Here is a 20601-nt window from a genome sequence, read left to right on the forward strand (position 1 = left end):
CACAACTAAAACATAATTAAATTGTGCACCAACTGAGCAAGGCAAAAGGGCTACATTTTCACTGCATAAGTTGATGAATAAATTACATTATTTTTCTATGTGGATAATCAAGCAATTGATTTTACCTTATACTATAGTTGCTATCTACGAAAAATGACAAAATAGCACCGTTCTGGGTTTTGTGAAGAATATTTTCACAACAAGATGACTGTTTGTTTTTTGGTATATAATATATATATATATATATATATCTATATATAAAAGTGTGTATATATATATACACACTATTCCGTGAGATTTCTTATACATCGCGGTTTTCGAATCTCCCTCAATTTTCGTGAGATTTCTTGCCTGCAGCCATGAGCGCTCCGCTCAAGAAAAGCCTCGGCAGCGCAGGTTATGTATGAGAAGCCTAGAACCGGTAGCTATCGGCTTCCCGACGACATGCACCAAGTGATCCTCTCCTACCTTCCCGGAAAGACCTTCTTCAAACTCCTATCAGGGAAAAAGTCAGTTTTGTTAAGGAGGATTGCTAGTGTATCCTATGAAGGTTAATTAAGTTAAAAGAGTAGTGATAGGGGAATCACCATGAAGGTCAACGAGGACATGGACCATGACGCCAGCCATCCCAGGGCGGGACAGTAGAAAAGACTCCCCTCAGGGAGTGACGGCGACGCGACATGCCACGACGTCCTCCGTGCGCAGGCCGCACCCTGTCCGAATGAACGGGCATTAATGTCGACTCGACGTCTCCGCGTCACCCCCCCCCCCCCCAGCCAGCGACTCCCTCGCCCACACCCAGCACGTTCACTCAAACGCAGAGGGCGACAATCGATGCCGCCCATACCCTGCGGCCGGATGATCCGACACGCCACCCTAATGGCAACGTCAAATCCAGTCAGAGGCACGACCCCGTTCTGACAAGCAGGAACATCAGGTAATATCAAGCTGAAACTATAAAAGAGTCCAGGGCCAAAAGGCCAAAGAAGGGAGGCGAGACAAAAAACCCCTTCTCGTCGACTAACTAGACCGTCGGAGGGGTCGGGCCCAGAGGACGGTCCGACCTGTGTGTAGGTACACGGCGACCACGTTGCCGGGAGACCGCAGCTGACTACCACGGAGGATCACACGCGGGCCGGCTGGCTGTGAGCGCTCACCCCGAAGACACCAGGAGGATCTACCCGTGACCTTCGGCATCCGGACCCCTGAACCAAGCCGTGACGTCCCGAGATCACGGCTTAAACGGGTGCAGACCGCATCAGATTGGCGCTAGAAGGAGGGCCCGAATGCCGAACGATCCTCACGCCGACCCTCTCGGACCCGTCACCCACGGAGAAGGAGAAATGCTGACGTCAACGCCAGATCGTTATTGGCGCCTGTTCAACGACTTAGGGATGCCACCCCCATTATCCACGACCGACCCTCCAGCCGTACTGCCCGAGGCGTTCCTCACCCTCGTTAAGCAAGTGCAGGGAATGATGGAGATAATGCAGACCGTTGTCCCACTCATTCCCGAAATCAGGCGACTGACGGACGCCTCCGCAGACCCACCTCATCTAAGGCCGAGCACGGGACAGGATGCAACCGGTGAGACCCGAGACAGGGCCATCCACCACGAGGGTTCGCCCACGCGTGTCTCTCCTGCGCCCTCCCGAGCCGCACGGCGCCGCCCCGAGCCTGACACCGTATCGTCCGACTCGGCGGACAGTTTCCTTAAGGTACAGTTCTCCCAGGTCAATCGCCGCCTGGACGAGTTCCGACGCGAGCTCCAAAGGTCGCGGGACGAATCAAGCGAGGACACCTCGGGGGGGTCCCCTTTCGTTCAGGAAATACAAGAAAAACCTGTCCCCCTCAACTTTAGGGTGCCGGCCCTGGAAACGTACGACGACGGCTCCGACTCAGCAGAGCATATAGCCGCGTTCAGAACTCAGATGGCCCTTTACGGCACGTCCGACGCGCTGATGTGCCGTACGTTCCCGACCACCTTCAGAGGACCAGCACGCGCATGGTTCAGCCGGCTGCGACAATCCTCAATCGCATCTTTTGACCAGTTCGCCAAAGAGTTCGAGCAAAACTTCCTTACCAGCGCGCGGCCTCGGCCTTCCATAGCCGCCCTGCTGGCACTATCGCAGCACGAAGAGGAAACGCTCGCGCAGTTTGTGACACGCTTTGCCGCGGAGATCCGCGGCTATTCGGACACTCACCCCTCTTTGATCATGCAGGCGTTCCTGACGGGGCTGAAACCCTCGAGGTTCTTCTGGTCACTAATCGAGAAGCCGCCCGCCACTGTCCCCGAGATGCTCCACCGGGCCAACCAATACGTCGCCGGCGAAGCATTAGCAGCAGGAAGACGCCCGGTCGCGAAGAAATCGCGAACCGAGCAACCCCGAGCAGCCACCTCGTCGATCGACCTGCGACCCCATCGGAGGCCCGACCACCCTGAGCAGCGGCTCCCGAGACCTCCTCCCCTCCCACTCAACACACCTCGTACCGAGATCTTCCTCCAGATCAGGGAGAAAGGTCTTCTGCGGCCCCCTAATCCTATGAGAGCTACTTACAAAAATCGGTCGAAATACTGCAGGTTCCACCGAGACCACGGCCACGACACAGAAGACTGCCACGACCTCCAGAATCAGATCGAGGAGCTGATCAGAAGAGGGTACCTCGGCCGTTATCTCAAGGAACCCCGAGAAGCAACCCCGCGTCCCCGGATGCCCGTGGAGAGGCAGGTTGATGTCATCATCGGTGGACCAGCGGCAGGCGACAGCAGCTCAAGCGCAAGGAAATCCTACGCCCGGAGCTCGGTCGAGAAGCGCCCCCGACCCGAACTAGAACCCGAAATCTCTTTTGGGGCCGAGGAGGGAGAAAGGTCCCATCATGACAACGCTCTGGTAATTTCTGTCCAGATCGCCAACGCTCGGGTGAAGCGGGTGATGGTCGACACTGGGAGCTCCGCCGACATCCTGTACCTCGACGCCTTCAAAAGGCTCGGCCTGCCCACTGAAGACCTCATCCCCATGAGCTCGGCGCTCACGGGATTCACCGGAGACTCAATCTCCCCGCTCGGCACCACCACACTCCCTGTCTCCATTGGGGAGGAGCCAAGAACCAAGACAATAATGACTACGTTCATGGTGGTCAACCTGCCCTCGGCCTACAACGTCATCCTCGGGCGCCCGACGCTCAATAAGCTAAAAGCAGTAGTCTCAACCTACCACCGAGCCATCAAGTTTCCCACCTCGGCGGGGGTTGGAGAATCGCGAAGCGACCCAGGCGAGTCAAGAAGGTGCTACCTCACCGCGGTCTCACTCCCGAAAAGGGCGTGCCCCCATATCCCAGACCCACGAGAAGAGACCCCCATGTCAACACACCTTGAACCGCCCGAGCGGCTTACCGAGGTACCGATAAAGGGAGACCGGCCCGGTCAGACCGTGAAAATCGGCACAGCTCAGCTCGAAGGAAACCAGCTCCAGCTCGTCGAGTTCCTAAAGGCAAACGCCGATGTCTTCGCATGGTCGCCCAAGGAAATGCTAGGGATCGATCGGACGGTAGCCGAACACCAGTTTAACATCAATCCCGAAGCTAGGCCAGTAAAGCAAAGACCACGCAGGTTCGCCCTCGACCGGCAGAAGGCGATCAGCGAAGAGGTCGACCGGTTGACAGAGGCCGGATTCATTTCCGAAGTAAAGTACCCCTAGTGGCTGTCAAATGTAGTCCTCGTTAAAAAAGCCTAATGGAAGCTGGCGGATGTGCGTTGACTACACCAATCTCAACCGGGCGTGCCCCAAAGACTACTACCCACTCCCGAGAATAGATCAGCTAGTCGACGCCACCTCCGGCTACGAACTCCTTACCTTCTTGGACGCATACTCGGGCTATAACCAAATCCGCATGGCACCGGCGGACCAGGAGAATACAACTTTCATCACCGATAGAGGAATATATTGCTACAAGGTGATGCCGTTCGGCTTAAAGAACGCTGGGGCGACCTACCAGAGGATGGTCGACAAGCTATTCAGACGCCAGATCGGCAGGAACATGGAAATATATGTGGACGACATGATCGTAAAAAGCAAAACCGCGGAGGCGCACCTAGTCGACTTGGCAGAAACTTTTCAGACCCTCAAACGATTCCATATGCGTTTGAACCCCGCGAAGTGCGTCTTCGGGGTTAGCTCGGGAAGATTCCTTGGCTTCGTCATCCACCAGAGGGGAATAGACGCCAACCCGGAGAAGGTACGGGCCATAACCCGGATGCGCTCACCCCGATCCGTCAAAGAAGTACAGTGTCTCACAGGGAAACTGGCGGCACTCAGTAGATTCATATCCAGGTTGGGCGACAGGTGCCTGCCTTTCTTCCAGGCCCTACAACAAGTCAACAACTTCACCTGGACACCCGAGTGCGAGGAAGCTTTTGAAAACCTGAAGGTATACCTTGCCCGCTTGCCCCGACTCGCTTCCCCTGAGCCAGGAGAAACCTTGAGCCTTTACTTGGCGGCGTCAGCGCGGGCAGTTAGCTCGGTGCTGGTCCGAGAAACACCGCCGCAGCAGCAGCCCATATATTACGTCAGCCACGTCCTCGCCGGGGCCGAGGCACGGTACCCCCCCATCGAAAGGCTGGCTCTGGCGTTGGTGAGGACAGCGCGAAAGCTACGCCCATATTTCCAGTCCCACACAATCAAAGTCATCACCGACCAGCCGCTGCAGAAAATCCTATCCAAGTTCGACGTGTCGGGGCGAATGTTACGATGGTCGGTCGAGCTCAGCGAGTTCGACATCCAATACTCTCCGCGAAACGCCATAAAAGCCTAGGTACTGGCCGACTTCATCTCTGAACTAACGCCCGAGAATTGTGCAGAGGGACGGAAGGATACCGACCGCGCGTGGACCCTGCATGTTGACGGCTCCGCCGTCACCAGTGCGGCCGGAGTCGGCCTCATCCTTAAAAGCCCTACTGGGGAAACCTACGAAAGGTCCATCCGACTGCAATTCCAAGCCACCAACAACGAAGCCGAATACGAGGCACTACTACATGGCCTACGCCTCGCCTTGGAGATGCAGGTAGACAACCTTGAGGTATTCAACGACTCTCAGCTGGTGACAGGGCACGTGAATGGGAGCTACGAGGCCCGGGACCCCACGATGGCATCATACCTGGCGGAAACACAGCGGCTCGCCCGTCTCTTCAGCCGGTTCTCAATCACACAAGTGCCCCGGGTCCAAAACGCATCCGCCGACGCTTTGGCAAAAGCAGCCTCCGCACGGGGTTTAGAAAAAGCCTCCGTGATCGAGCCCATAGCAGCGCCGACCATACCATCCTGCGGCGTCGTCGGTACCCGAACCCCTCCGAACTGGATGGAGGAGATACTCCGCTTCAAGATGGATGGGACGGAGCCCGACGACCCGGCGGCGGCTAGACGATTGAGGCGAACGCAGGCCTGGTATAGCTTGATCGGTGGGAAGCTGTACCGCAGAGGTTTCTCACAGCCACTCTTGCTCTGCCTCACGCCCCCCGAGGCCCACACTGTCCTCGCCGAGCTCCACGAGGGAATTTGTGGGGAGCATATTGGGGGTCGGACCTTGGCCTTCAAGGCCCTCCGACAGGGATACTACTGGCCAACAATGCGCCGAGACGCTGCGTCATACGTGCGGCAATGCCAACCGTGCCAACGGCACGCCCGACTGCAGCATCAACCGGCGGTCCCTCTCAACTCGATGGAAGTCGCTTGGCCATTCGCCCAGTGGGGATTCGATCTCCTCGGTCCTTTCCCTCCGGCCTCGGGGCAACGACGTTTCCTCATTGTCGGGGTGGATTATTTCACAAAATGGGTTGAGGTCGAACCACTGGCCTCCATCACCGAGAAGCAAGTTCAAGGCTTTACGTGGAAGAACATCATCACTCGGTTCGGGATCCTGAGGGCCATTATCACCGACAATAGGGCCCAGTTCAACAACGCGAAGTTTAAGGCTTACTGCTCGTCGTACGGGATACAACTGAAGTTTAGCTCGGTGGCACACCCTCAGACCAACGGACAGGCCGAGGTGATGAATCGGGCGGTTCTGGAAGGCCTTAGGAGACGAGTCTCAGGCGCACTCGGAGCTTGGGTAGACGAACTGCCGAGCGTTCTTTGGGCGATGCGGACTACCCCGAAAACGGCTTCAGGCGAATCCCTGTTCACCCTTGCATTCGGGACTGAAGCAGTCCTACCGCCCGAAGTGGTATTCCCAACCTTTCGCACCTCGGATTACAAGCAAGCGGATTCTGAGGAGGGCCTGAGGGCGCGCTTAGACCTCCTCGAGGAAAGAAGAACCGAGGCCCACCTGCGCGCCCTGACCTATAAAAAGGCCGTGGCACGAATGTACAACCGAAGAGTCCGTCCTCGCCCAATCGAGATCAGAGACCTCGTTCTCCGTAAGGCGGAAGTAACCGACCCGACCCGGGCGGGAGGCAAGCTCGCGCCCAACTGGGAGGGCCCGTACAGAGTCTACGATATGATCCGAGAAGGGACCTACCGGCTCGAGACTATGGAAGGAAGCCGCCTCCCGAGGACCTGGAACGCAATTAATCTGAAGAAATTCTACCCGTAAGAAAGAACCAAGCAGAGACGTATATCACGCCGGATGCGCAGGACAATAGCCAGAATAAGTTGTTTCCATTATGAAAAGATTCATACAAACATTGGGTTGGCGATACAAAGACCCAAAAATCCAACCCGACCCAAAACAAAAAGAAACATCAACACGGAGGGGGTGTCTCGGGCCCGTCATCAAAGGGGACACTCGCCGGCATATCCACCGCCTCGTCCGCGGGATGGTCGGCGAAGGGATCCGACTCCAACTCCCACTCCGGATGACTCGAGCGGGCGCGAGCACAGGCTACTCGGTACCCGAACTCGTACGTCGCCCGCCCTGACCTCACCAGGCCGCGCTCGAACCCGTCCGATGCCTTGTACTCAGCGATCGCCCTCTCTATCCGCTCGGGCAGAGCCTGTTGTTCCTCCTTCAAGGCTGCCTCGGCGGCCCAAGCGGCTGACCGCACGGACTCAACGTCATTGGAGAGCGTCTGGAGTTCGTCGTCCAGCGTTCGGGCGCGAGCCTGGCTCTCCTCCAGCTTGCCCTTCAGGCGCGTCACCTCTTCGTCCAGCACCGAGGCGCGCTGCTCGACCGCTGCCACGGCCTCCGGGCCGAACGACTGCCTCAGCTCCTGGTTCTCGAGACGAAGCGCGGCGTAAGTGCTCGATTGTCGCTCGATCAGCCGCCCGACATCAAGGACTCGATCGATCAGCGCCATGGCATAGTGTTGGCCCTGCACCCAGGTCAGCATCAACACCCAAAGTAACGGACAAACGGAAGAAGCAAGGGCGTCACTCACCCACACCAGGGATTTCGCCGCCCGTTCCGCCAACACCTCCGAGGTGGAGCCATAAAGTTCTTTGGCCAGCAGCGGGTGAAGCGCCCCCCGGATAAACTCCTGAGCCATCGATCCGTCGGCCCAGACCTTGCTGTCTGTCTTAAGCCCGGGCCACCGAGGGACGTAGGAGGCTCCCGCTGCGCCGGTAGGGAGGTTGGCCATGATCGGGGCCTGGTACTCCTCGTTCCCCAACCGGCTGACACGGCACAGGTCCCGCATCGACCTCGGGCGTGCCGATGCCCTTGAGCCGGGTCGCCACCAGCCGGCTCGACCGCCTCCTTTCCCCTAGCGGTCCCCACCGCTTGCCCCGACGGGGCGGCCCCCGTCAACCCCGCGGCGCCACGCTCCCGAGCGGCCGAACGCGCAGACACTTTCCTGATCGCAGTTTTCAGTTTCTTCCCCGGCCGACTCGTGGTCGGAGAAGTCGGCACGGTCTCGGGCGCGCCCCTCTTTGGGACCTCTCCGGAGCCAGCACCACCCTGTGGTTGAGACGCGGTCGGTCGGGAGTGCGACGCCTTCTTCACGGACTGAAAGTTCACCATCCCTGCAAAAGGAGATCTGATCGATCAGATGACTCAAGACGAAGAAGAGATGACACATGACGTGAAGGCAACCATACCCCCAGCAACCGGGCTCAACCCTACGTCAGCCAGCCACTCCTCGGTCATCTCTTTGATCATCCGAGAAGAGGACAGGATGCCCCTCAAATGATCTAGCTCCACCGACTCTCTGCCCGAAAGCAACGGGAGGACGTTGTCGACCGTGCGGGAAGTCCATCCGGTGCTGAAGCCCCACCCCCAACTGCAGCTGACGAAGAAGAAGCGACTCTTCCAGCCTTTATTACTGGAAGGGGCGCCTCTGATCCTGAACCCACTACGCGCGGACAGGTAGTAGCCGCCCCGACCCCGACACAGTCGAAAGCAAGCCAGAAATAGATCCCTGGACGGATCTACCCCGGCCGCCCGACACTCTCCGAGGAAGACGACCAGATAGCGCCACGAATTTGGCGCCATCTGAGACGGTGATATGCCCCACTTACGAAGACAATCCTCAATCACGGGATGAAGTGGGAAACGTAACCCCGCCTCGAGAGCGCCCGCCGTCAGACCAAACCCCTGCGGAAATTGGTCATACGGGCGCTAGCCCGGACAGGGGGCGAACAGGGTATAACCCTCCGGGATCCAGTAACGAGTCCGGAGCTCCCCCAGGAACTCCTCCGTCACCACCGAGTCCACGTCATGCCACTGCTTGAACTTCTCAAGCAGGGCGGAACTCCCTCCCACCTCTAAGGGGACGCTCCCCGGAGACAAGTGCCTAACCCCAGGGCGCTCGGAAGAAGAGGTAGAGGTTTAAAGAGAGGAGGAAGAAGACGAAGACATCCTAACCTCAGGGTAGCGAGAAGGGCTTGAGTCGAGAAAGAACAAACGGCAGCGGCCGGACAGAACAACGGCAGGCAAGCGATCACAGGGAAGCTTCCCCGGGGGAAAGCTTATATATAAGGAGTCGCTGGCGACGGTCGAGCTTCCCAAGGAAGAAAAGGCAAGTCGCAGCCCCCGAAGCCAGCAGGGCACCTCAGAATCCCGCGCCCGCCGACTTCGGTGAACCCGCCCAAGGGAACCTGATCCCCAGGAGCCACACCGCACTCCCTCGGAGCACCGCGTGGCGCACAGCGCCGCACGTCCCATCGCCACAACTCATGGCGCCCACCTTCCTGCCCGCGGAAGACAACAAAGCAATAACTCCCGGGTACGCGAAAGACCTGTGTCCCAGACACGATGATCCAGTCATTTCGAGTCGTTCCAGTTCAGGTTCCGACCTGCGACTCGACGATCCAGTCATTTCGAGTCGTTCCAGTTCAGAGTCTTGCACCACTTATAACTTTATGAGTCTTGCACTAGAAAAAAAAAAAATAGTCAATCATCAATAAGCATACACTTATGATGAAAATGATGAAATTAAAATCAGTTGGACCATTATGATATTCCAACATCCAATAAATAATTCAATTGTGTAGTAATCTAGATTGAGTCTTTTTATCAAAATTCATAGATCTTAGAAAATCTTAAATTTACTTATATTCAAAAGGTATGAAAAGTTAAGATTAGAAATTATACTTAGAGTAGGAAGTTTTAGCAATCGATTAATTCTAAAAATTGGAGTAAAAGACACCACTTCTACCCTAATTTGAACATCTTTGTAACAAATCTCACTATCTTCCCGAATACATTGGATTTTGCTTTGGTCCTACACTCATTGTTGAGAAAAACCTATTAAAGCGGAATAATTTTTTTTCCTTTTTATCAAAATGTGTTCCTCATCAAAATACCAACTCGATATCAAAATGCTAATATCAACCAGAATAGCATAAACAATAGAGCAATAAATCAATCACACGGTAAGAGCAAATTTTAACATGGAAAACCCAATGCGGGAAAAATCACGGGACCGTAGTCCACCTCAAACTTCTACTATCAATAGTAATGATAACAAGTTTACAATAAAATTTCTCTAGAATAACCAGATGATCACAATAACATCAACAACATAGATCTTGTCTCAAGAATAGCAAATCATCATCTCATACGATGCATCCCATCAACGAAGAATTCTAGGTCTGGGTATAGCAGGAAAATACCTCAAAGAGAGTAAACTGCAGATCAACACCATTAGGATCGTAAAGCTTGCTACAAGAATTCCTTGTATAAAATTTGGGCCAAAACATAACAGTTGGCCACTGATCTTAAAACTCAATATGCTAATCTTTCTCTCTCCTTCTCTATATTTTATTTTCTCTCTCTCTCTGCGCGGCTGCTTGCTGCACACGCTCGCTGCCCTCACGCTGCCCTATATCACTTTTAATTAAAGATTTGGGCTTAGTATGCCCAATTGTTTAAGCCGCTGGACCCAAACACTCATGTACGTCACATTGTGATAAGATTCGATGTTATGATCACCCTGCATTTGTCAACTTTGTCCTAATCATAACCTACCATCTCAAATTAATTTATCTAAAAATGGTTTGAAGTGATTGATTGTTAAGGCTATTAATTAAGTCTCATATTAGCATTCTTAAATTGGAATTCTTTAATTTGCTCGAATGTGAAAGGTTCTTTTTTTCAAGATTTCTTAAAAATTAGTAATTCCATAAATTAAAAATACCCTTAAACATTCAAAATCAGTAGTAAAATAATCCCTCGCACAGCTATTCTATCTTTAGCATCCTTATGTTTATCTGAAAATTTTGAAACTAAAACTGACTCTTTTTTTTAATGATTATTTTCTTTATTCGAATAAGGCAAAAGTATTGATCCGAGGCAACGCAAGCAATTTATGATCTTTTCACTATCTATTGATTTTAGTGATAACTAAGGCTTTTAATTCAAATCAATTTTATCATTTACTTGTTAAGTTAGATATTATGGATAATGTCGAGGGGAGTGCTTAGAAGGATCACACTAAATCTAATAATTAACTACTATTTTAATATGATGTCTTAAATGGTAATATTAAATGTTATTACTTATTGTCATTTTCATAAAAATATATGAAAATGATATGTTTTTCCCTTTATTGTAATACAATAAATATGAAACATACAACAATACGTGGGAGAAGATGTTTTTGTTATGTATTCATAAGGTGTGATGTGCAATCGTAAAATTTTTTATATATTTGATAAGTAATTAATGAAAATTATACTTTAAATATGTATTGACATAAGTATTGTTGGGTAGAATTATATTTCAAAGATCGGTTGAATATTATGTAATAAATTTATCTTCTAATATATTTTAATATTTACTTAAAGTATATATATTAAATTATATTTTTAAAAATTATTGAATATTGTGTAATAAAATTATCTGAAAATATTTTTTAAATAATAATAATAAATAATACCCTAAACTAATTTTGTTAAATGTAATTACTTATTGTCATTTTCATAAAAATATATGAAAATGATATGTTTTTTCCTTTATAGTAATACAATAAATATGAAATATATATATATATATATATATATATATTTTATGGAAAGAGTCCATGAATATGGTAATCGGTCCTTGAAACATTTCTCTGTTTCAGATGATGAATGTTCGATATCTTCTCACACTAAGAGTCATCGGCCTTCTCTATTCTTTACATAATGGACCAGTTGTACTCTTTCAAATCTCTGATCGTTGGAATGGATGATATACTCAATAGCACTCGTAGCATCAACCTCGGAAGTAGCGGTCGTCCCCTTCCCGATGACTTGCTGGCAGAGATCCTCTCCTACCTCCCAGCGAAGAACTTCTTTAGGCTCCTCTCTGTTTGCAAGACCTTTCGCCAGCTCTCATCAGATTCTCATTTTCTCCTTTCACAGTCGGACCACAACAATGTCATCTCCGGCTTCTTTCCCCACGACCGCGACTTTTCTGGACCCATCTTCCTCGTTGACCCCTACACCGGTGTGCCCAGAAGCAGCCTCGAATTCTTGTTCCGGAAAGGCAAAATCGTTGGGTCAGCTGGTGGCCTCGTCTTTGTGTTGCATAGGAAAGATGGTGCCTTATGCGTCTACAAACCGTCCCGTGGTACTCGGTGCCAGCTACCCTCCCCGCCGAGCAAGTATTGTACATGGGGTGGCATCGCGGTGAGATTCTTGAACGTTGGAGATGCGGTGACGAAAGGCTACAGGTTGGTCTACCTTTCAGGGTACCAAGTAAGGAGCAAGTTGCACCGCTGTCAGGTCTATGACTCGTCTGCGAGGGTGTTGGACGATGGACAAGGAACTCGACTTCGGTCGGTTGGAACTGCATTTGGAGCACCCGGTGATCTGCGACGACGTCGTGTTCTGGGCATCGTCACATTCGCTATCGAACGAGAGGATCGACCACTATGTCGTCGCCTTTGATGGGAGGAAGGAGCGCAGGCAGATCATCCCTCTGCCGAAAGAAGCAGCCGTCGCCTACTTGGACATGATCGGAATAGGCATGTGGGAGGGGAAGTCGTGATCGGACTGTGGCTGCTGACGAAGACAAACGACGGTTCGCCAGGATGGGTGAGGGCGCATGAGGTGAGCTTAGGCCAGTTAGGGTTCAGGAAACCCCCCAACGTGAGCTGCGTCAAGCTGAGTGAGGTGGCGATGACCACGTCTTCTACGAGGCATACACCTACAGTATAAAGGATGGAGAACTCAAGAACCTGGCATCGCTGGGATGCCATTACCCACCGTTGATCCCTTACTCTAATACGCTTCGGCCATGCGGTGAAGAAGAGGAGCTGCTGGAAACAACTTGATGAGACTTTTTCCTTTTTCTCTGTCATATATATATACTGCAAGTCCTTGAAGAACATGAAGAAGCCTATTCAAACTTACAATGTTTCACTGCTACGCAGAATTCCATGAAGATGAAGTTACTGCATGTCCATGAAGAACACGAAGAAGACTATTCAAAACTTACAATGTTTTACTGCTACGCAGAATTCCATGAAGATAGCCACCGGCCATTATCAAGGACACAAGAGAAACGACACCTGCAGGGAATACCTTTCCAGACTTGTTGTTACGAGACCCCATTACAGCTAGAAGAGTCACAGACGTACCTGATAAGTAAAACAGGCAGGTTAAGCATAAGGAGAAGGGGGAAAAAGATAGATATAGCCGGTGTTGAGCAGAATAGCCATGGTAGAACCCCTAACCCCAGGGATGATGCGTATAAAGGTCGTTCTGGAAGCTGGGTGTACACGTGACACAATAACGCAGCCGATACCCATCCGGCAACTAATGACTTGTGTTTGCCGCTCTTCACACATCCCGTTACACCGCCGGCTACGAGGATGCCAACGAGAGAAAAGAAATGTTTAGCCTTCCTCGTTTCGAACACACGTAAGAATGAAGCAGAAAAGGAAAGTTTTTGTGGTTTGCATGTCTTATGGGGATAGAAATGATGGGATATAAAGAGAAATAATTTTTGTATATGAACAAATACTAACAGGCCACGGAATTAAATGGAACCACAATCAAATAAAACACCAAGATATACGTAGAAAACCCCTTCACGTCACTGTGCATAATATATAAATCCTCCATAATTCTCCCCAAGTAATCACAGTAAGAATCTACTATTATTTGATCTAACCTAATATGAGAACACTGCTAGATGATTGAGAACAGTCTCTCTACGTTGTCCTTGTTTTCTTCCTTTTCTTTCTCTTTGTTTTTCTACCTTGTTCTCCTCCTTTTCTTTGAAATCACGACGGCAGCCTTCTCCCTCGTTGCTCCCTTTTTCTACCAATTTTCTGCTTATGAAATGCAACTACCAACACCCCCCTAACTTTAATATAGGATTAGGTCAAAGGGGCGTGGGTTGTGGGCTGATAAAGCCCATCTTGGGCTGAACAGACGGGCTGTCAGCCCAACAAGGAATGTCCTCTTGGCTACATACAAGATATGAAGTCCAACCTAAAATTTTTGATCCATTAACATTACAGGATCAAGTATGGATCCTATATCTCACCCGTTGATACATAAATTAGAATGTCCGATCGCAATCTTACATATGGATCCTCCTCATTTTAGATCCATAAGCTTATCAAATTCTTGGTGATGTTGAGGTCGCAAAATAAAGAGAAAAACATCTACACGAACTGTTAATGAGACATGCTTCTTTCAACGTGTGTCTTCCCGTTACACTTAAGTAATGTCAGACAAAAGACCAATGTAAATATTATATATATATATATATATATATATATATATATATATATATATATATATATATATATATACATATATATATATATATATATATATACATATATATATATATATACATACATATATATATATACATATATATATGTATATATATAAATATATATATATATGTATATATGTATATATATATAAATATGTATATGTATATATATACATATGTATATGTATATGTATATTTATATATATATAAATATATATATATATTTATGTAAGAGTACAACTGGTCCATTATGTAAAGAATAGAGAAGGCCGATGACTCTTAGTGTGAGAAGATATCGAACATTCATCATCTGAAACAGATAAATGTTTGAAGGACCGATTACCATATTCATGGACTCTTTCCATAAAATTATATATATATATATATATATATATATATATATATATATATATATATATATATATATATATATATATATATATATATATATATATATATATATATATATATATATATATATATGTTTCATATTTATTGTATTACTATAAAGGAAAAAAACATATCATTTTCATATATTTTTATGAAAATGACAATAAGAAATTACATTTAACAAAATTAGTTTTGGGTATTATTTATTATTATTATTTAAAAAATATTTTCAGATAATTTTATTACACAATATTCAATAATTTTTAAAAATATAATTTAATATATATACTTTAAATAAATATTAAAATATATTAGAAGATAAATTTATTACATAATATTCAACCGATCTTTGAAATATAATTCTACCCAACAATACTTATGTCAATACATATTTAAAGTATAATTTTCATTAATTACTTATCAAATATATAAAAAAATTTACGATTGCACATCACACCTTATGAATACATAACAAAAACATCTTCTCCCACGTGTTGTTGTATGTTTCATATTTATTGTATTACAATAAAGGGAAAAACATATCATTTTCATATATTTTTATGAAAATGACAATAAGTAATTACATTTAATATTACCATTTAAGACATCATATTAAAATAGTAGTTAATTATTAGATTTAGTGTGATCTTTCTAAGCACTCTCCTCGACATTATCCATAATATCTAACTTAACAAGTAAATGATAAAATTGATTTGAATTAAAAGCCTTAGTTATCACTAAAATCAATAGATAGTGAAAAGATCATAAATTGCTTGCGTTGCCTCGGATCAATACTTTTGCCTTATTCGAATAAAGAAAATAATCATTAAAAAAAAGAGTCAGTTTTAGTTTCAAAATTTTCAGATAAACATAAGGATGCTAAAGATAGAATAGCTGTGCGAGGGATTATTTTACTACTGATTTTGAATGTTTAAGGGTATTTTTAATTTATGGAATTACTAATTTTTAAGAAATCTTGAAAAAAAGAACCTTTCACATTCGAGCAAATTAAAGAATTCCAATTTAAGAATGCTAATATGAGACTTAATTAATAGCCTTAACAATCAATCACTTCAAACCATTTTTAGATAAATTAATTTGAGATGGTAGGTTATGATTAGGACAAAGTTGACAAATGCAGGGTGATCATAACATCGAATCTTATCACAATGTGACGTACATGAGTGTTTGGGTCCAGCGGCTTAAACAATTGGGCATACTAAGCCCAAATCTTTAATTAAAAGTGATATAGGGCAGCGTGAGGGCAGGGAACGTGTGCAGCAAGCAGCCGCGCAGAGAGAGAGAGAAAATAACATATAGAGAAGGAGAGAGAAAGATTAGCATATTGAGTTTTTTGCTTGACGATCAGTGGCCAACTGTTATCAGTTTTGACCTAAATTTTATGCAAAGAATTCTTGCAGCAAGCTTTACAATCCTAATGGTGTTGATCTACAGTTTACTCTCTTTGAGGTACTTTCCTGCTATACCCAAACCTAGAATTCTCCGTTAATGGGATCTGAGATGATGATTTGCTATTCTTGAGCTAAAATCTATATTGTTGATGTTATTCTGATCCTCTGGTTATTCTAGAGAAATTTTATTATAAACTTGTTATCATTACTATTGATAGTGGAAGTTTGAGGTGCACTATGGTCCCGTGATTTTTCCCGCATTGGGTTTTCCACGTTAAAATTTGCTCTTACCGTGTGATTGATTTATTGCTCTATTGTTTATGCTATTCTGGTTGATATTAGCATTTTGATATCAAGTTGGTATTTTGATGAGGAACCCATTTTGATAAAAAGGGAAAAAAATTATTCCACTTTAATAGGTTTTTTCCAACAATGAGTGTAGGACCAAAGCAAAATCCAATGTATTCGGGAAGATAGTGAGATTTGTGACAAAGATGTTCAAATTAGGGTAGAAGTGGTGTCTTTTACTCCAATTTTTAGAATTAATCGATTGCTAAAACTTCCTACTCTAAGTATAATTTCTAATCTTAACTTTTCATACCTTTTGAATATAAGTAAATTTAAGATTTTCTAACATCTATGAATTTTGATAAAAAGACTAAATCTAGATTACTACACAATTGAATTATTTATTGGATGTTGGAATATCATAATGGTCTAACTGATTTTAATTTCATCATTTTCATCATAAGTGTATGCTTATTGATGATTGACTATTTTTTTTTTTTTCTGGTGCAAGACTCATAAAGTTATAAGTGGTTTTTAACCAATATTATTATATATTTTAAATTATAAAATTCTTCCTAAAATCTTAATTGAACTTTTATTCCCCAAATTATCTCTCATGGGCAAATAATTTTTATAATTAGCCAATATTTAAGATAATATTCTATAGGAGATTCTTGTTTCGAGGTATAAGACGAGGGTAAAACTTATTAATTAAACTTATTTATTATCCCTCCATATGCTTGCATCATTCATTCTAAAATAGTCGGGACATATGAACTTTTTCTTGCACAACCTGTTTACTTTGCATTATTAAGTCAAAGTGAATTTGTCTATTATATGTTGTACCTTCTCATAACAATTTTAATATTGTTTGCCAAGAAATCATTTCTTGCTGTTTAATTCAGAATGGCAGAAAATTCTACTAACAAAAACCCCTCTATTTCATATAGATATATAAATGTATACATATATATATGTATATGTATATATATATATATATATATATATATATATATATATATGTATATACATATATATATATATATATGTATATACATATATATATATGTTTACATATATATGTATATACATATATATATGTGTATACATATATATATGTGTATACATATATATATATGTTAACATATATATACGTATATATATACATGTAAAGTGTGTATATATATACACATTATTCTGTGAGATTTCTTTTACATCGCGGTTTTCAAATCTCCCTCTATTACCGTGAGATTTCTTGCCTGTAGCCATGAGCGCTCTGCTCGAGAAAAGCTTCGGCATCGCGGGTCAGGAGAAGCCTAGAACCGGTAGTTGTCGGCTTCCCGACAACGTGCACCAAGTGATCCTCTCCTATCTCCCCGCAAAGACCTTCTTCAGACTCCAATCTGTTTGTAAGTCCTTCCATCAGCTCTCGGAAGAGTCTCATTTCCTCCTTTCACAATCATATCTTTGCAAAGTCGTCTCCGGATTCTTCACCAAGAGCTATAGTTCCTTCGACTCCTTTCTCCACGTTGACCCCTGCGCCGGCGTGCCCAGAACCTTTGGCAAATTCCTGAGCAAGAACAATGGCTTCATCCTTGGGTCAGCTGACGGCCTTGTCTTCGTCAGGCACGACAACCGCCGTGCTACTACCCATAGTTTATTTGTCTACAACCCGGCACGTAGGACTCGGTGTCATCTACCCGCACCATCGGACATGTGTCTGGAGGGTGGCATCGCGGCAGTGACCTTCATGAACGACGGAGAGAAGGTGATGAAAGACTACAAGCTGGTCTACCTCTCACCAACCTCGGAGTGGAACTCGTTTCGCCGCTGCCAGGTCTACGACTCGGTGGCAAAGATGTGGACGATGGACAAGCATCTCGACTTTGGAGGGGCCGCAATAGACTTGGATCACCCGGTGGTCTACGACGAGACCATATTTTGGGTGTCGACTCCGAGACCGCTCATGATGATTAATCGGTACGTCGTCGCTTTCGACCTGAGGACCAAGTGCACGCAGATCATCCGTCCGCCGGAAAGAATGAACATCGATCGCTCCGACACCATTGGGATCGGAAAGTGGGAGGGAAAGTCGGTTTGCCTGATTCATTACCGTAAGTCTTCTCGGGTGTTCGCTCTAGAGTTGCTGGAGAAGAGTGGCAACGGTGCGATACGTTGGGTGACGGTGCATGAGGCAAGCTTGGACCGGATGGGGTTCAAGGAACGACTCACCGTGTCGTTCACGATGCTGTGTGAGGTGGCGACGACTACGCTACTTGTTTTCGCTACACTTGAAGATGCATACACCTACAGTATAAAGGATGGAGAAATCAAGAAACTGGGACCGCTTAGATCGTGGATTACATCGTTGATTCCTTACTCTAATACGCTTCGGCCATGTGGTGAAGAAGAGGAGCTGTTCGAAACAACCTGAAGATACTTTTTTTTTTTTGTTAATTTCCTATTATGTATACATTCTCGTAGATAAGAGAAGAGAAGTTGAATGAAAAATGTTGTCATTCATGTGTCCAATGCTGCGATTAAATATCATGAAATAGAGGGGTTTTTGTTAGTAGAATTTTCTGCCATTATGAAAGAAACAGCAAGAAATGATTTCTTGGGAGACAATATTAAAATTGTTATGAGAAGGTATAACATATAATAGACAAATTCACTTTGACTTAATAATGCAAAGTAAACAGGTTGTGCAAGAAAAAGTTCATATGTCCCGACTATTTTAGAATGAATGATGCAAGCATATGGAGGGATAATAAATAAGTTTGAGACATTGAGGGATAATTAATAAGTTTTACCCTCGACTTATACCTCGAAACAAGAATCTCCTATGTCGATAGAATATTATCTTAAATATTGGCTAATTATAAAAATTATTTGCCCATGAGAGATAATTTGGGGAATAAAAGTTCAATTAAGATTTTAGGAAGAATTTTATAATTTAAAATATATAATAATATTGGTTAAAAACCACTTATAACTTTATGAGTCTTGCACCAGAAAAAAAAAGAAATAGTCAATCATCAATAAGCATACACTTATGATGAAAATGATGAAATTAAAATCAGTTGGACCATTATGATATTCCAACATCCAATAAATAATTCAATTGTGTAGTAATCTAGATTGAGTCTTTTTATCAAAATTCATAGATCTTAGAAAATCTTAAATTTACTTATATTCAAAAGGTATGAAAAGTTAAGATTAGAAATTATACTTAGAGTAGGAAGTTTTAGCAATCGATTAATTCTAAAAATTGGAGTAAAAGACACCACTTCTACCCTAATTTGAACATCTTTGTAACAAATCTCACTATCTTCCCGAATACATTGGATTTTGCTTTGGTCCTACACTCATTGTTGAGAAAAACCTATTAAAGCGGAATAATTTTTTTTCCTTTTTATCAAAATGTGTTCCTCATCAAAATACCAACTCGATATCAAAATGCTAATATCAACCAGAATAGCATAAACAATAGAGCAATAAATCAATCACACGGTAAGAGCAAATTTTAACATGGAAAACCCAATGCGGGAAAAATCACGGGACCGTAGTCCACCTCAAACTTCTACTATCAATAGTAATGATAACAAGTTTACAATAAAATTTCTCTAGAATAACCAGATGATCACAATAACATCAACAACATAGATCTTGTCTCAAGAATAGCAAATCATCATCTCATACGATGCATCCCATCAACGAAGAATTCTAGGTCTGGGTATAGCAGGAAAATACCTCAAAGAGAGTAAACTGCAGATCAACACCATTAGGATCGTAAAGCTTGCTACAAGAATTCCTTGTATAAAATTTGGGCCAAAACATAACAGTTGGCCACTGATCTTAAAACTCAATATGCTAATCTTTCTCTCTCCTTCTCTATATGTTATTTTCTCTCTCTCTCTGCGCGGCTGCTTGCTGCACACGCTCGCTGCCCTCACGCTGCCCTATATCACTTTTAATTAAAGATTTGGGCTTAGTATGCCCAATTGTTTAAGCCGCTGGACCCAAACACTCATGTACGTCACATTGTGATAAGATTCGATGTTATGATCACCCTGCATTTGTCAACTTTGTCCTAATCATAACCTACCATCTCAAATTAATTTATCTAAAAATGGTTTGAAGTGATTGATTGTTAAGGCTATTAATTAAGTCTCATATTAGCATTCTTAAATTGGAATTCTTTAATTTGCTCGAATGTGAAAGGTTCTTTTTTTCAAGATTTCTTAAAAATTAGTAATTCCATAAATTAAAAATACCCTTAAACATTCAAAATCAGTAGTAAAATAATCCCTCGCACAGCTATTCTATCTTTAGCATCCTTATGTTTATCTGAAAATTT

General features: G+C 44.9%; 2 protein-coding genes across 2 annotated transcripts; both read left to right on the forward strand.

Annotated features, from left to right (window-relative positions):
• Positions 1 to 1286: 1286 nt before the first annotated feature.
• LOC103977328 (uncharacterized) lies at positions 1287 to 3698 on the forward strand. The gene has a single exon (XM_009392822.2). The coding sequence runs from the start codon at positions 1287 to 1289 to the stop codon at positions 3696 to 3698; it is 2412 nt and encodes an 803-aa protein (XP_009391097.2).
• Positions 3699 to 17508: 13810 nt separating this feature from the next.
• Positions 17509 to 18675, forward strand: LOC103977329 (uncharacterized). The gene has a single exon (XM_009392823.2). It carries the CDS (start codon positions 17509 to 17511, stop codon positions 18673 to 18675), a length of 1167 nt encoding a protein of 388 aa, XP_009391098.2.
• Positions 18676 to 20601: the final 1926 nt, after the last annotated feature.

The sequence above is a fragment of the Musa acuminata genome, chromosome BXJ2-3, assembly GCF_036884655.1.
Source record: "Musa acuminata AAA Group cultivar baxijiao chromosome BXJ2-3, Cavendish_Baxijiao_AAA, whole genome shotgun sequence".
Taxonomy (NCBI): domain Eukaryota; kingdom Viridiplantae; phylum Streptophyta; class Magnoliopsida; order Zingiberales; family Musaceae; genus Musa; species Musa acuminata.

Bases quoted from the DNA above. Each gene is read 5' to 3' on its own strand.
- LOC103977328 (XM_009392822.2), top strand. From the start codon at position 1,287: ATGCCGAACGATCCTCACGCCGACCCTCTCGGACCCGTCACCCACGGA.
- LOC103977329 (XM_009392823.2), top strand. From the start codon at position 17,509: ATGAGCGCTCTGCTCGAGAAAAGCTTCGGCATCGCGGGTCAGGAGAAG.